The following is a 13,849-nucleotide window of genomic DNA, read 5'->3' as shown; positions in this document are numbered from 1 at the left end:
CTGAGGTGGAAGCAGGTGAAAAAATTGGGAAGCTGGCAGTCACTGACCGTGTCTTAACTGTTCTGGGCAGATTGCTGCAGGGGATGTGGTTTGGCTTCCTGGGCTACTTGCTGCAGAGGTTGTAGATTGGGGTTCTCATCACATATGGTCTGGCCCCTGTTCATCTATATAATCAGTCTATCAAGGTGAAGATGTCATTGAGAAGTTAGATCTCATTTAATCACCATAACTATGTCCTTGCTGTCCCTATTTTACAGATGAGGAAAGCAAAGCTCAAGAGTCTGGGTAATGTATCAAAAGTCATGTAACTAGTGAGACAAGCAGAATTTAGACCTACAAATGTTGGACCTATTTTTAACCATGTTACATCTTGTAAAGGCAATGAAATTTTTTCATTGGGTGAGTTAATGCATGAAAATAATTTTGGAGCATGTCTTTTAAAATTGTCTCTGCAACCTGCGGGATTTTTTGTTTGTTTGTTTGTTTTTTAGTGAAGGCATGTCTTGATGGATTTAGTTTTTGGAAACAAACATTCTTCCAAATTAAGACTGGTGAACAATGTGAGACAACCTGCTGGCACAACACCTAGTATGTCCATTCAGTTATAAGATGGATCTTGAGATTTTTGCATATTTTGCATGTGATCGATAAAAGTTGCTTTGAAGGCTTTTCTAAAGGAAAAGTTGTAAAAATAGTTGCATTTTGGGAATAAGAACTCAACTTTTCCAAAGTTTAAGGCTAATGCTTATTTTAAAAAATAAGCTAAATTCTCAATATTTTGTGATTTACCTTTCTGTATAGTTTTATACGGTTCTCAAATTATCTACATCATTCAACGAATATTTGTTGAACATCAATTAGATGTTCATGTGTGCTTGGAATACAGATATGAAATACAGTCCTGTCAGTCAGGAGCTCAGAGTCTGATTAAGGAAGATAGAAAATTAACAACTGAAATGCAAATTAGACAAGTAGCATGGCTGTTAAATGGCAGGATATCCTGAGCACATGTTGTAGGAATAGTAGTGAGTTGGTACACATTAAACAATAGATTCCTAGGGAGGTGGGATGGGAAGGTAAGGGCCTGATTTACAGCATTTGCTGATTTCCTTGGTGTAAATACTCCCACATGATGCCACTAAAACAGGATTTGGACAGATGTGCAGCAGTACACTCGTTATATCCTATTTCCACTATATAGATACAATCGATATAATGTCGAAAGCATAGATAATAGTAAAATGTAGTAAAATAATTACGAAGTGATGAGTTTGAGCATTTATTACTTTTGTTTTTAATAGTTAATTGTAAAGTTACATAATATATTGCTAAAGAGCAGCTGTATTCAAAAACCAACTCACGAAATTACTGAACATTTAACAATCAGCTCTTGCAAGTGAGTACGAACCAGCGCAAGCGGGCTGTAGCACACTACTGGACAAGAGCAACATCAGGAATTACTGTGTACTCACCTAAGGTGACGATTGCAAGGAAATCTAAGGCAGAGATCCTACCTTTTCGTTTCTATATCTCTGATACCTAGTGCTAAGTTGTTAAATGGTCAAAGTAAATCATCAATTCAATATTTTAAAAAAAATTTAGCACCTACTGTATTCTGGGCACCGTTGTGGGGTGGGGCATCTTTGGGTGGGTGGGGTGGGAATGGCAGCAAAAACTAAGGCCCTTCTTGAGGGGAGTTTACATTCATAGCTGTGTGTGTGTACATCAAGAAATATCTGTCGTAACAGGTGGTGATGATAAGAGTTAGGGTTAAAAATTCTGTAGTGCAAAAGAGAAAAGGAGTGGGGCATTGCTATTTCATAAAGAGTTGTCAGGAAATTTTAAATGTTGAGACTTATAAAGATAAGGGTGAAAGATTCTGGATCTGAGAAACATGGTCTAAGTAAGGCTGAAGCACAGACTGCCCAAATCTCACCGTTCAACAGGACTGGAACACAGTGCTCTCAAGAAGGTTTCCTTCAGAGGAGCCCACGCAGCTGCCCTTTATTTTCTTCAGCCCCTCTGCCCAAGTGCAAAGTCCCTCCTTCAAGTCGGTCTCAGGAACACCAGGGATTAATTAGACCAATCAGACGCAGCGAGGAGGGGCTAATTCTCAGCAGCATCTGAAGCCTACCAAACGCGCTGACACTCCTGCGCATGCCCAAATTCTTCAGTTTCTAGCACACTAGCTGGGGTTGTTCGCGCATGCGCGAAAGCGAGACTTAGCTATTTGACCCAAGGCCTTGCCGTACCGTCCAGTAGGCCGGTTGCATTCTCGTTCCGGGTGTGTCGTCTGTTGACTGTTATTTCAGGACAGTCGTCTGTTGACTGTTATTTCAGGACAGTCACCACTACCGACATGAACCGCGAGAGCTTCGCGGCGGCCGAGCGGCTGGTGTCGCCGGCTTACATGCGGCAGGGCTGCGAGGCCCGCCGTTCTCATGAGCACCTCATACGCCTGCTTCTGGAGAAGGTACCGCGCTGTTTAATTTCCCCCTCGCTCGGAGCCGCCGCGCTGCCAGGCCCGCCCCGCCTCCCTGGTAGTGCTGAGTCCTGCCTCGCGCGCTCCTATTTGCTGGTTGAGACCTGTCCCCAGAGTCTGTCTCAGCTTGACATGCACAATAGTGACTTGCTGCACTCAGCTCCTTCTCAACCTCACCAAAGCCGGCAAAACCCAGAGTGTTCCTAGGGCACGTGTGGGTTCGGGATTTTGAGTCCCATTTTATTTAACTTTGGGATGCGGAAGTGTGTGGAAGTCTCAGTTGGTTTCCTTTTTTTTTTTGTTTGCGGAAAGGCCAAAGTTCGCATCGCCCATCTTTCACTCCTCCCTGGGACTCGGGAAACACATGTTTGTAAACCACGATATACCAACCCGAAGCAAGTGCTGCCTCGGAACTTCACAGGTCTTGCTCCTGCCAGGATTTCTGGATTTTAATTTCACTAAATTTAGACAACCCATAGTTTTAACACTGTGGTTTGAAGAATCTTCGTTGAAATTAAGGTTTATTGGTTTCCAGTTACTTTAACATACTGCAGCTTGAAATCTGAGTCGATCTCATCGAGTGCATTTATCACTTTGCAATCCAAATAATTGTAATACAGTGTAGGGTAAACATACTGCCTATTCGAGTGCTAAATTTGTGCCTGAATTTTTGAAAGCAAAGAGCATGGCAAAATACACCTTAAAAAGTTTTAAAAGCCACTGAGGTAGGCTTCTAGGGAACGATGGTTTTCTTAAATATAATTATAAGTTTTTGTTTGTTTGTTTTTAAGGGCAAATGTCCAGAAGATGGCTGGGATGAAAGCACACTTGAACTCTTCCTACACGAGCTTGCCATAATGGATAGCAACAATTTCCTGGGCAATTGTGGTGTGGGAGAAAGGGAAGGGAGAGTGGCATCTGCGTTAGTTGCTCGGCGTCATTACAGGTATTTTTTCAAGAAGCTTGTGAAAACATTTTTTTGCTTTGTTTTTTGTTTGTTTAAAAACAATGGTAGCAGTTTTCATCATATAAAATGTCCCTTTGTAACCTACTTTGTTCAAATGGGCATGTAAACTAGATGCAACGGAGATGGGAACAATTTATCTGAGTAGGTACTTTTTGAGACAGTAAGGTAAAAGTTCTAGTATGTGGTGGTCACCATGTCAGGTTCTGGGTGATTAACAAAACTGGCTGTTGATTCTGTTAAGAATGTTTAACCTAATAAACTTATTTTGTGTAAAAGTTTACGTTAAGGTGTTTATAGTTTTACATGTTTCTTTTGTAGAAAACTAATAAACTTATTTGATGTAAAAGTTTAAATATGTTAAGGTTATTTATAGTTTTCCATGTTTCTTTTTTACAATTGCAAATTTTTTTGGAGAATGATGTATAATAGGTAGAACTTTAAAACGTTGTTCATCTACATCTAAACTATATCTGTTTTATAAGTACCTTGCTTTACTGCAATAGATATGGGAAAAAGTATTTAATTTTAAATTATTAAAATCACTGCATTATTTTAGAAAGCTTTTCGTCAATTCTGGTAATCATTTAATTGATAGTGATTTCAGATGACATTATTTATCTGTTCTCCAGCCTTAATGTGAAATACAAGTAAACTCTTAAAAACTGTTTTCCTTGATTTTAACTCAGATGGCCTCCATGTGGCTTTGGCTTCTCCCAGCACGGTATCTGGATTATCAGAGGGAGCCCCCTAGTTGGAAAGCTTCAAGGCTTCTTACGATCTAGCTCAGAACTTCCAGACCATCACTTCTGCTAGATTCTTTCTGGCCAAGCAACTCAGTAAGGCCAGCCCAGATTCAAGTGGAGGGAATTAGACTCCATCTCTTGGTGTGGCAGTACCATACAGGCATAGGGAAAAAAGGAATTGGCAGTGGCCGGCCATCTTTGGAGACTAAGTAACACAGCATAATTGATGAATTTTTTTAATTTAATAGAATATTTTCCTATTATCAATAGTTTATGAAAATACATCTACAGTAGTCAAGTATTGCTTCTGTTTGTTGTTGTTGTTGTTGTTATTGTATTTGTATACTTATGCAGTGGATTACTTAGAACACTGAATATTTTTGTCCAGTTGTTGACCCATTTTTTGCTTAGGTTAATTCATGGAATTGGACGATCGGGTGATATTTCTGCTGTGCAACCAAAAGCTGCTGGTTCTAGCCTTTTGAACAAAATTACCAATTCTTTGGTCTTGGACATCATAAAGTTGACTGGTATGTACTGTGTTAATCATTAAAACTTTTGGCTAACTAGCCACACACTCCTTTGCCCAATTTCTTGTATTAATACCTCTTTCCAAAAAGGATGTAAATATCTTTTGAAAAGTTGTATATATCTTTAGAATAATGTAGAGAATCAGAGGTATAAGCATGGAGGATGAATTTGGCTATAAGTTTCCTGAGACCAAGTACAGAAGAAGCTCTACGTCTACACAACCCTTTATTTGCTAGAAGTATATAATTTCAAGAAGGGTGCTGGTTTTTCAATGGAATAACTAATTTCTGTTTTACTTTGTATTCCTAGGTGTCCATGCAGTGACCAACTGCTTTGTAGTGCCTATGGCAACTGGTATGAGTTTAACCCTGTGTTTCTTAACATTACGACACAAACGACCAAAGGCAAGGTATATTATATGGCCACGAATAGACCAGAAGTCCTGCTTTAAATGCATGATCACTGCAGGTAAAAGAAGACAAGCGGTATATATAATGTCTTTCATATCACAGTGAGACATTTCTGACTTTTTATGTAGAGATGGCTGAATGAAAAGAAACTAAACCTATTCCTATTTCTTTTTATTGTGGTAGTAACTGTATAGCTTCATGACATTATGTACATTTATATTGTTGTGCAGCCATCAACACCATCCATCTTGAGAACTTTTTCATTCTCTTAAACTGAAATTCTTCCCATTAAAGAGTAACCAACCTCTCCCCACTAACCCTTTCCCTAGCACTCATCATTCTACTTTATGTCTCTACCAATTTGACTACTCTAGGTCCTTTGTGTACGTGGAATTATATTTTCCTTTGTGACTGGCTTATTTCACTTAGCATAATATCTTTAAGGTTTATCCATGCTTTAGTCTTTTTCTTTAAGACCGACTGATATCCCATTCTGTGTGTATGTACATGCGTGTGTGTGTATCCCACATTTTGTTTATTCATTCATTGATGGAAACTTGGGTTGTTGGCACCTTTTGGCTATTGTGAATGATGCTTTTGTGAATAATGCAGCATCATTCACACATGGGTGTACAAATACCTGTTTGAGACCCTGCTTTTTAAATTCTTTTGGGTAGCTACTCAAAAGTAGAATTTCTGGATCATTTGTTACTGTTCTTTCGAATGGGAGTATGATTACCTCACTTGATTGTTTCGAGGATAAATGGGATGACATAACAGTAATCCCTGGAGCATAAAAAGTGTTTAGGAATGTTTGTTGTATATACATGAGTGGAGTATATGTAAATTATTGCCATGAATCAAAGTGCAAGAATACAGGCATCATTAAGTGTAGGTGAGACAAAACCTTTAAATTAGTGTTTTGGTATTTGACTTGCTTAAGTCAAGTTGAATTTGAGAATTTAAGGTTGTTATTAAATGGTTAGAGTCTGTTGCATGAAATGAACAGTATAGGACTATAATTAACTGAATAAATCTAAAACTCATGTAAAGGGATTCATAGTAAGAACATATAGCAGAAACTGATAGGCTTTTAAAAATATACTGATTTAGGTGGCATGAAGTTGTGGCATAAATTTATATCTTGTTAACCAAAGAATTGATAACCAAACTTATAGAAAAGGTTGCCGCATTGGAAGACTGGAAAGTTCCAAAAGATGTTAGGATTTGGACTACAATTAACAGTTTATTCTTTTTTAGGATAGCCTCTAAGGAACCAAGATAGTTGTAGTCTTTTTTAAAAAACTAATATTTTAAGTATTTGAAAGCTGAAATAAGGTCAGGTTGAGAGAATTTGAGAAATAATAGAAAATTAGCTGTCCTCAGGAAGCTACAATTTAAAGTTTCATATGTTTGTTTTAATGGCTATGAAAGTATAGATATAAAGCTTGGACATCTCTGAATCAACATATTTGAAATGTTGATTTTATACTGGCTGAAGTTTTATATTTCTGTAGATAGAATATAGACAACTTGATGTGGATCCTAAAACACAAAAGAAAACTATTTGCCCTTAACTTTGCTATAACTTTCTGTGTGACCTTGGGGAAGCCACTTAATTTTCCTGAACTTTGGTTCCCTTATCTTTGAAATAAATGAGTTGAGCTAAATGGTTTCTAAATTCTTGCAGCTTTTAAATCTTAAATCCATGAATTTAGCCTGCTGCGAGATTAGGTGTTTGGGGACACTGAAGATGTGACTACATGATAACATTATGTGCAAAATTTCCCAGGTTAATTTTATACAATTTCTGAGACTTAATACTTAGTTTTTACTTTTACCCTAAGTACTTAGTGGTGTCACAAACTTGGTTAATATAAGTGCTTTGTATATTATTTAGTGTATATATTGTTTATACAACATTTTAAGATTATACCTAAATATTTACTATATAAGGTCACGTAGTTATTATTTGGGTGAACTTTTGATTATATGCTAGTTAAGTGTACTAATTCCGTTGAAAATTGGAAAACAATTTTTACATTTAAGTTACAGAAGGCTCTTGTAAGCTATGAGATGGGTCAGTGATCTGTAGGCTCCTAAAATTTATTATACTTTTCTTTAGAGATAAAACATTAAGGTGATGATTGTGATTTGTTTCAATACTTGAATTATTTTTGTCCATCTCTGAAATAAAGTGAACTTTAAAATAAAACTTAAATGTTTTCAGAGACTGGGTAGATTTACTTTTCTGAGTACTGAAATTGAACTGGATTAAATGATCCTTTTTGTGATCAATGACTGTGTTATTACTTTTATAGATATCTATTTAATGTTTTGTTTCCTTCCCCAAATTAGTCTTTCTTGTCATATCAGAAGTTTAAATAGATTTGTGGTCCTAATTGTAGTCTAGTTGTCCTTTAGATTATTTTGACCTGCCTTTGACTCATACCAGTATTGAGCCAGGTCTTTATTGCTAGAGGAGGATTCATCAAGGAAAATAAATATTTAGAGTTTTTGTGTGAAATAGTACTGCTTCCTAGAGTTCCATGATCTTCCCTTATTTTTGTTTACACTAACATCTTACTTCTGTTTGGCTTGGTTAGGTTTTGAGCCTGTGGTGATAGAGAACATTTTAGACGGTGACGAGCTGCACACAAACCTGAAAGCAGTGGAGGCCAAAGTCCAGGAACTTGGGCCTGATAACATTCTGTGTGTTCATTCTACTACATCCTGTTTTGCTCCAAGAGTGCCTGATCGGTAACTGATTTAGGAATATTGTCCTTTGGGGGGGCCATCATTTTAAAAATAAAATGCATATATATAGTAATTCTCAGAGATGCTTAAGTAACATTTGTCAGTAAATAGGTGAATGAATGCTTTTAACAAAATAGATTGACTTTGTGGAGCAACAGCATAATTGAGAAAATAAAAATTTGATAAAGAAGGAGGAAAAGCAACTAAATACTAAGTGGAGCAAATGCAGAGCATGTTTTCTTTTTTTCTGTTTTCTGATCTCTTAGCATCTTCCTCCTTATTATTTAATAGATGTTTCTAAGCTACATGATGGATTTACTTGTTTTCATTACTACCTCTACTTCTTTGATTTTATAGTTTTCATAAATAGAAAGCAGTGTAAAGTATCAGCATGATACGTATCAGCATTAACAGATTTTAAACAAAAAATTTTAGGATTATTTATTGCCTTTTGAATTTTTTTTAATTGGAAGATTACACTTAGGTATACATAGTGATTGTCTTTGTATTTTGAAAAAAATGCAAATATTTAAGAAAATAAAAAAAGCAAATGTTTATTTTTCCAAAGGATGGCCACAAATTTTTATTTGGAAAGTGTAGTAGGCTTAGGTATAGGAATACAGATTTCTAGTTTTGACAGCAAGTCTGTTGTATTTTAACATTTTGAATAGAAGCACTAGTAATTTGTAAAAACTACATAGACTTTGGATTATTTTTATAGCATCAAGTTATACTTTGGTTTTTATGAAATCACATCATTTGGCAGTAATGAATGCATATTGGCTTTTATTATAGGCAGACTTTAAGAGACAATGTTAAAGCCATGCTCTTGAAAATTTACCTTGCCTCAATTATGAGTATGAATTTGATTGTAAGATTATATTGTGTATGCTTTATTTATTACTTACCAATCATATTTTAAATTTACATTGAAATAGTAATGCTATTTTTCATCGATGGTTTTGTTATCTAGAGAAATTTTAATGTGATGGAAATAAATCACATTTCCAAAAACAGCATATGGATATTTATACTCATTAGATTATTAATCCTTGAGGATAATTTTTTTTGTTTAATGTATTACTTCCTTTGGAAAAAATTGTATTTTTCTTAGCAGAATTTTCATCTGCTGCCTTTTAGTGGTGTAATGTGATGAATGTTTCTTATAAGAGTGAACTTTAAGAAAATGGTGATGCACCATTATTAGTAATATGGTTGAATTTCCGATTTTATTAAATTTAAATACATTTGATTTCTTTACATTAAGCTTAATTCTTTTATAGTCTTAATTTGAATGGGCATATATTGTCTTTATTAGTTCATTAATTGGACAGAGAGCATTGTAGGGCAAAATCAGTCAAAGGAATGGTTAAAAAAAAGGAAGTGTATCATTTCTTCTAATTAATAAATACCTTAAATTTGCTTCTAAGTTAGAATACAGTTTGATTCACATGGAAAATATTTTTTTCAAGTCTCTGCCTTTTGTCGAATATCTTTATATATACTCTATTAGCAGATTTGATCGATTCAGAATATTTAAAACTACTTACAAGTGATTTTTTTAAAATAGTACTTTATGTTATTATGGTGCCTTCCTCTCAAGGAAATTTATTATTAAAGTTTGCTTTCATTAGAACACAAACATGTGAAAGTGCCTTTTATGAAGAAAACACTGTGTGTATCCCAGGTCTGTTTTGTTAAAAACAACACCTGATTAGTTTAACAGAAAGATTTTCTGTGTTGATTTGTGAGACTTATGAAAAGGAATGATAAAATGAGTTTTTAATTCATAAAACTTGAAGTAAATCGTCAACTTCCGACAGAGGAACAAAATAATGTTATTCCTATTTGTACTTTAAAAACATTAATGCACATCTGTAAATAATATATTGTGCATTAATGGATGTGAAAACTATATATATTTGAAATACATCCTGTGGGAAAGAACTTTTATTGTGTAAAAATTCTTTGGTTTAAAATTCTTTTATTATAGAAAGAATATTTTCTTTAAATTAATTGTATTTAACCATGGGATTTAGTTTTAGCTTCACAGGATGAAGACGTTTCCATTAGGGGTGACCTCAGTCACAAGTAGTATCTGATTTTGCAAAGGAATATCATTTATTATACTCTAATTGAAATCTAATTACCTTACTTTGCATAAAGTTACTCTCAGATTGACTTAATATGAAAGTGAAAATTGTCACATGAAAAAGAGTGAACTTAAAACCAGCAGCTATTTAAAAGATTCTTCAGTATTCAAGTTGTTGGAAAATGTTATTTTGGTACTGAAACATTTTAATGTTCTGTATTTTTTTAATACATTGAAATCTGAAAATATATTTTTTACGTTATAGGATGTTTAATGTGAGATTTCTTAAGATTTCAAAATATACTAATTTTGTAGATATTAGCTTTAGTATAAGCATTTAAACATGAATATACAGCCTTGTAAAGGGTCGTTATAAATAATCTGCTTCTTGCTTTTTATATAGGAAATTTTAAAGTGACTTAAAAGCTACCAACTATACAGATTTTTATAAATACACATTTTGTCACTTATTGGTAACAATTTAAAAGTTTTTTAAAGTTTATTCTAAAGTACCTGTTATGTATTTCCAAACTGCCGAATTACATGCTTAAATACTGCTGTAGAAATTTCAGTTTTCTCATTTTTTCCTAATGTACATTAAGAATATTAAAATAATTTTCACATTATAATTTACAAAAGCACAGTGCGACTGTGTCTTTCTGTTGAATATTTATAGATTAGAAGAACTGGCTGTGATTTGTGCTAGTTATAGCATTCCACATATAGTCAACAATGCTTATGGATTGCAGTCTTCAAAGTGTATGCACCTCATTCAGCAGGTAAGAGACTAAAAGGATGTGTCAAGAGAATATGGATTTTAACATAGTATATGGTTATTATCTGTTTTTCTTAAAATCTGATATAGTAAAACTTGTTATCTAGCGCCTTTTACTTTCTGGAGCATTAGAAATTTACATTCAATATTCACCCAGTAAAAGTCATTTTATGGTAGTATGGTGGCAATTGGACTAATAGCTTAGGTCAGAACCAACATAGAAATACTTCATTAGCTTAGTTTTTGGCTTTCTGAGGATGTTTCATTACCAGGATTCTCATTTTTCTAATATACTGGATTATAGTATTTTTAAAACAATGTTGATGATTTGTCCTATATTTAATATTTAAAGAATCACTTTACCCTCTTTTCCTAGACTAGAAAAGACTTCACTTATAAACATTCTAGCATGTAACTATGGAGTTAGCAAGTTTTTAAAAATTTTATGACATTTTATTTTTATAAGCATCAGCTAGATCCCAGACATCTGTTTTAGAGTCTTATTTTGAAAATATGACTTGGCTGGCCGTCTCGCTCAGAATAAGAGTCACCGCCGTGGCCTGCTCTGCTTTGTGTTTTTGGGTCTCTGCAGCTTCTCTGATTTCACTTTCCGCTGCTCTTTCTCGCCACAGGTGCCTCCTTACTGTTTCTCCGTCACACCACATGTGTGCACTCCACCAGGCTCTTGTTCCTTCCTCGCGCTGGATTGCTTTTCTAGAGAGTTGCATGGCTTCTTACCTCACTTTTTTTTTAGGCCAATGAAACCTTCTCAGACACCTGATCTAAAGTAACACCTTCCTCTTCCTTGCCAGCATTTCTATTCCCTTTTCCTGTTTTACCATATTAATTTTAAGGTGCACATTTTTTTCACTTTATAACATCTCTGAAAAATTGGGATGTTTTACAGTCATTGGTGTCTTGTAATGTTAATTGGCAATTTTTTTCTTACCTAGTGGTATATAAAATAATTTTGTTTCTTAAAATTGATGGCCTCTTACTCTTTTTCTCTGTAGTACTTATCACGATTTGATAGGTTATTTATTGTCTAGTTATTGACAGTAATTCGAATTAAATTTCTGGTAGGGCAAGGACTTTGTTTTGTTCACTATTATGTCTTCAGTGCTTAAAATAGTACTTGGTACATAATTGACAATAACTACTGAAAAATTGATTGAATAAATGAAGTATTATATTTACTTACAATGATTAATTTTTCATACTATATTAGCATTTAGATTGATATCTGTATATGATATGAGATATAATTTGTGTACATAATGATTTTCATTACATATTCAATTTGACATACATGTGGTTTGTGTTATGGGTGCATAAGTTATTCACAGATTATCTGTGTCCTCCTCTAACGTGATGAATGCTCCTTGGCCCAGTAGATCCAATCTAGTAAATATTTTTATTTTTCATCATTTTGAGTTTACTAGTATCATCTCTGATATAAATGTGATTTATATGACAGTAATACTGCTTTGCTTAATTTCTTTACTCAAAGGTTGTAAAGATGTAATTAGTTGTAAGGATATAATTTGTTGTAAGTAACAGAAATTCCTGTTCAAATTAGCTTAACCAATAAGGAAATAAGTTTGTTTATATAACATAAGTCCAGGGGTAGAGTACGGTATGTCAGGGTTCGTTAAGATCTCTGTAGGAAAACTACCATTTCCTTAGTATCTTTTTCTATTATTCCTTAACTTTCTAAGGTGTTGTCACAGTTCTAGACTAGATTATATCTAATCTGAATGGTAGCAAAGGAAGCTTGTATAATTTTCTATGCTGGAAATCTTATGAACCATTTTATTCCAGTGATTCATTATCATTCCTCTTCTCATTTTCCCTTTCTCCTTCTTCCTTGATTTTTAGCAGCCTCAATTCATTTAAAAGTCAAATACATCAGCATGACTAAAGGTTTAGAAAAGGAAGGAGTAGATGATCATTCATAACTGTATTCGCTTAACAAATACTCTTAATAATTTATGAACCCACTTTTTTCTTTTTAATATACATTTACTGTTTTTTATATAGTTGTAAGCATTGTGTACATTTAGAATTAACTTTTAAAAACATAATGAAAAATATATTTAATTTTTAAACTTCAATATAAACTTAGATTATAGTTCTATACATGCTGTAAATTTTGATAATGATCATTTTAATAATTTCTTAACATTTCCTCACATGTTGTTTATTTAGAAGTGCTCAGTGTTTCGGTGCTCACACATTTTCGAATACGAGAAATCTGATGGCGTTATTAAGAGATTAAGACCAAAAGAAAATGAACTCCAGGGTACGACATGAGAGGTGCCCTTGGGGTTGTGCATCACGAATTCTCGATTTGTCATCACCTCTCTTCATTTGTGGGGTGGTTTCACTAAAACTTTAGCTAGAAAATAACGCTTACAGATGGGCAAATGAATTTTTTAAATGTACCTATTCTATTGTTGCAGATATGTATTACCTTCTAAAATTGCCATTTCTTAAAAAAAAAGCAGTACACGAACATTTTATTTTTCCCTCATGGAAAGAGATAGTGTGGTCTTGCTTTAAATCAAATAAATACTTGGATCATATTGAGTGCTGGTTGCTGTTCCAAGACATTCTGAAAAATTAAAAGTTAGCTTTAATTCTTCCCAGTAGTTCTTTTTAGGGGTGTATACCATTTACTGAGTACTCACCGTGTGTCAGGCATCCTGCTAGACTTTTACAGTTTATTAACTTAATCCTAACAATTTAAGGTACATTTTTTTATTGTTTCCATTCTACAAATGAAGAAACAAACTCAGAATTAAGTGACTTGCCCAAGGTTGAGAGCTACAAAATGGCCCATCTGGTTCATTGTGACTCCAAAGCCCCATATTTTTCTCTAAAAGACAAAGTACTTAAACTGCAAATACTTTCTTGAGAAGATGGTGTAATGCGATAGTCAGTGAAGAGCTATAACTAAAATATGTCAAGACTCTTTTTTTTTTTTAAGAATGATACCCCAAAAAGACAATGCTGAGCATATAGAACGTTCTGGTATGCACATGTAGTCCCCAGGAAGTTAGCTTTGAACAACCTACACTTCCGTTTATATA

General features: G+C 34.2%; 1 protein-coding gene and 1 long non-coding RNA gene across 6 annotated transcripts in view; one reads left to right on the top strand and one right to left on the bottom strand.

The window, feature by feature from the left end:
• Positions 1–2,273, bottom strand: part of LOC105295580 — a 31,617-nt gene extending 29,344 nt beyond the window's left edge. For all 4 annotated transcript variants that reach the window (XR_002781880.1, XR_002781875.1, XR_896168.2 and 1 more), the window contains exon 1: positions 1,937–2,273. This is a non-coding gene — a long non-coding RNA (uncharacterized LOC105295580). The remainder of the gene's footprint in view (positions 1–1,936) is intronic.
• A 50-nt stretch (positions 2,274–2,323) lies between these two features.
• The window catches only part of SEPSECS (Sep (O-phosphoserine) tRNA:Sec (selenocysteine) tRNA synthase), a 30,900-nt gene continuing 19,374 nt past the window's right edge, over positions 2,324–13,849 (top strand). The window contains exons 1-6 of one of the 2 annotated variants that reach the window (XM_011365296.2): positions 2,324–2,473; positions 3,274–3,428; positions 4,604–4,722; positions 5,033–5,191; positions 7,740–7,893; positions 10,659–10,761. In XM_011365296.2, the coding sequence (XP_011363598.1) occupies positions 2,360–2,473; positions 3,274–3,428; positions 4,604–4,722; positions 5,033–5,191; positions 7,740–7,893; positions 10,659–10,761 (804 nt within the window). In that variant the 5' untranslated portion in view covers positions 2,324–2,359. Of the gene's footprint in view, positions 2,474–2,585; positions 2,904–3,273; positions 3,429–4,603; positions 4,723–5,032; positions 5,192–7,739; positions 7,894–10,658; positions 10,762–13,849 lie in introns of those variants that run through there. The other variant, XM_011365289.2, reaches the window with a different exon arrangement.

Source organism: Pteropus vampyrus, unplaced genomic scaffold (genome assembly GCF_000151845.1).
Source record: "Pteropus vampyrus isolate Shadow unplaced genomic scaffold, Pvam_2.0 Scaffold5, whole genome shotgun sequence".
Taxonomy (NCBI): domain Eukaryota; kingdom Metazoa; phylum Chordata; class Mammalia; order Chiroptera; family Pteropodidae; genus Pteropus; species Pteropus vampyrus.
The sequence above is the reverse complement of the archived record's forward strand: the minus strand, read 5'-3'. Positions and strand labels throughout refer to the sequence as shown.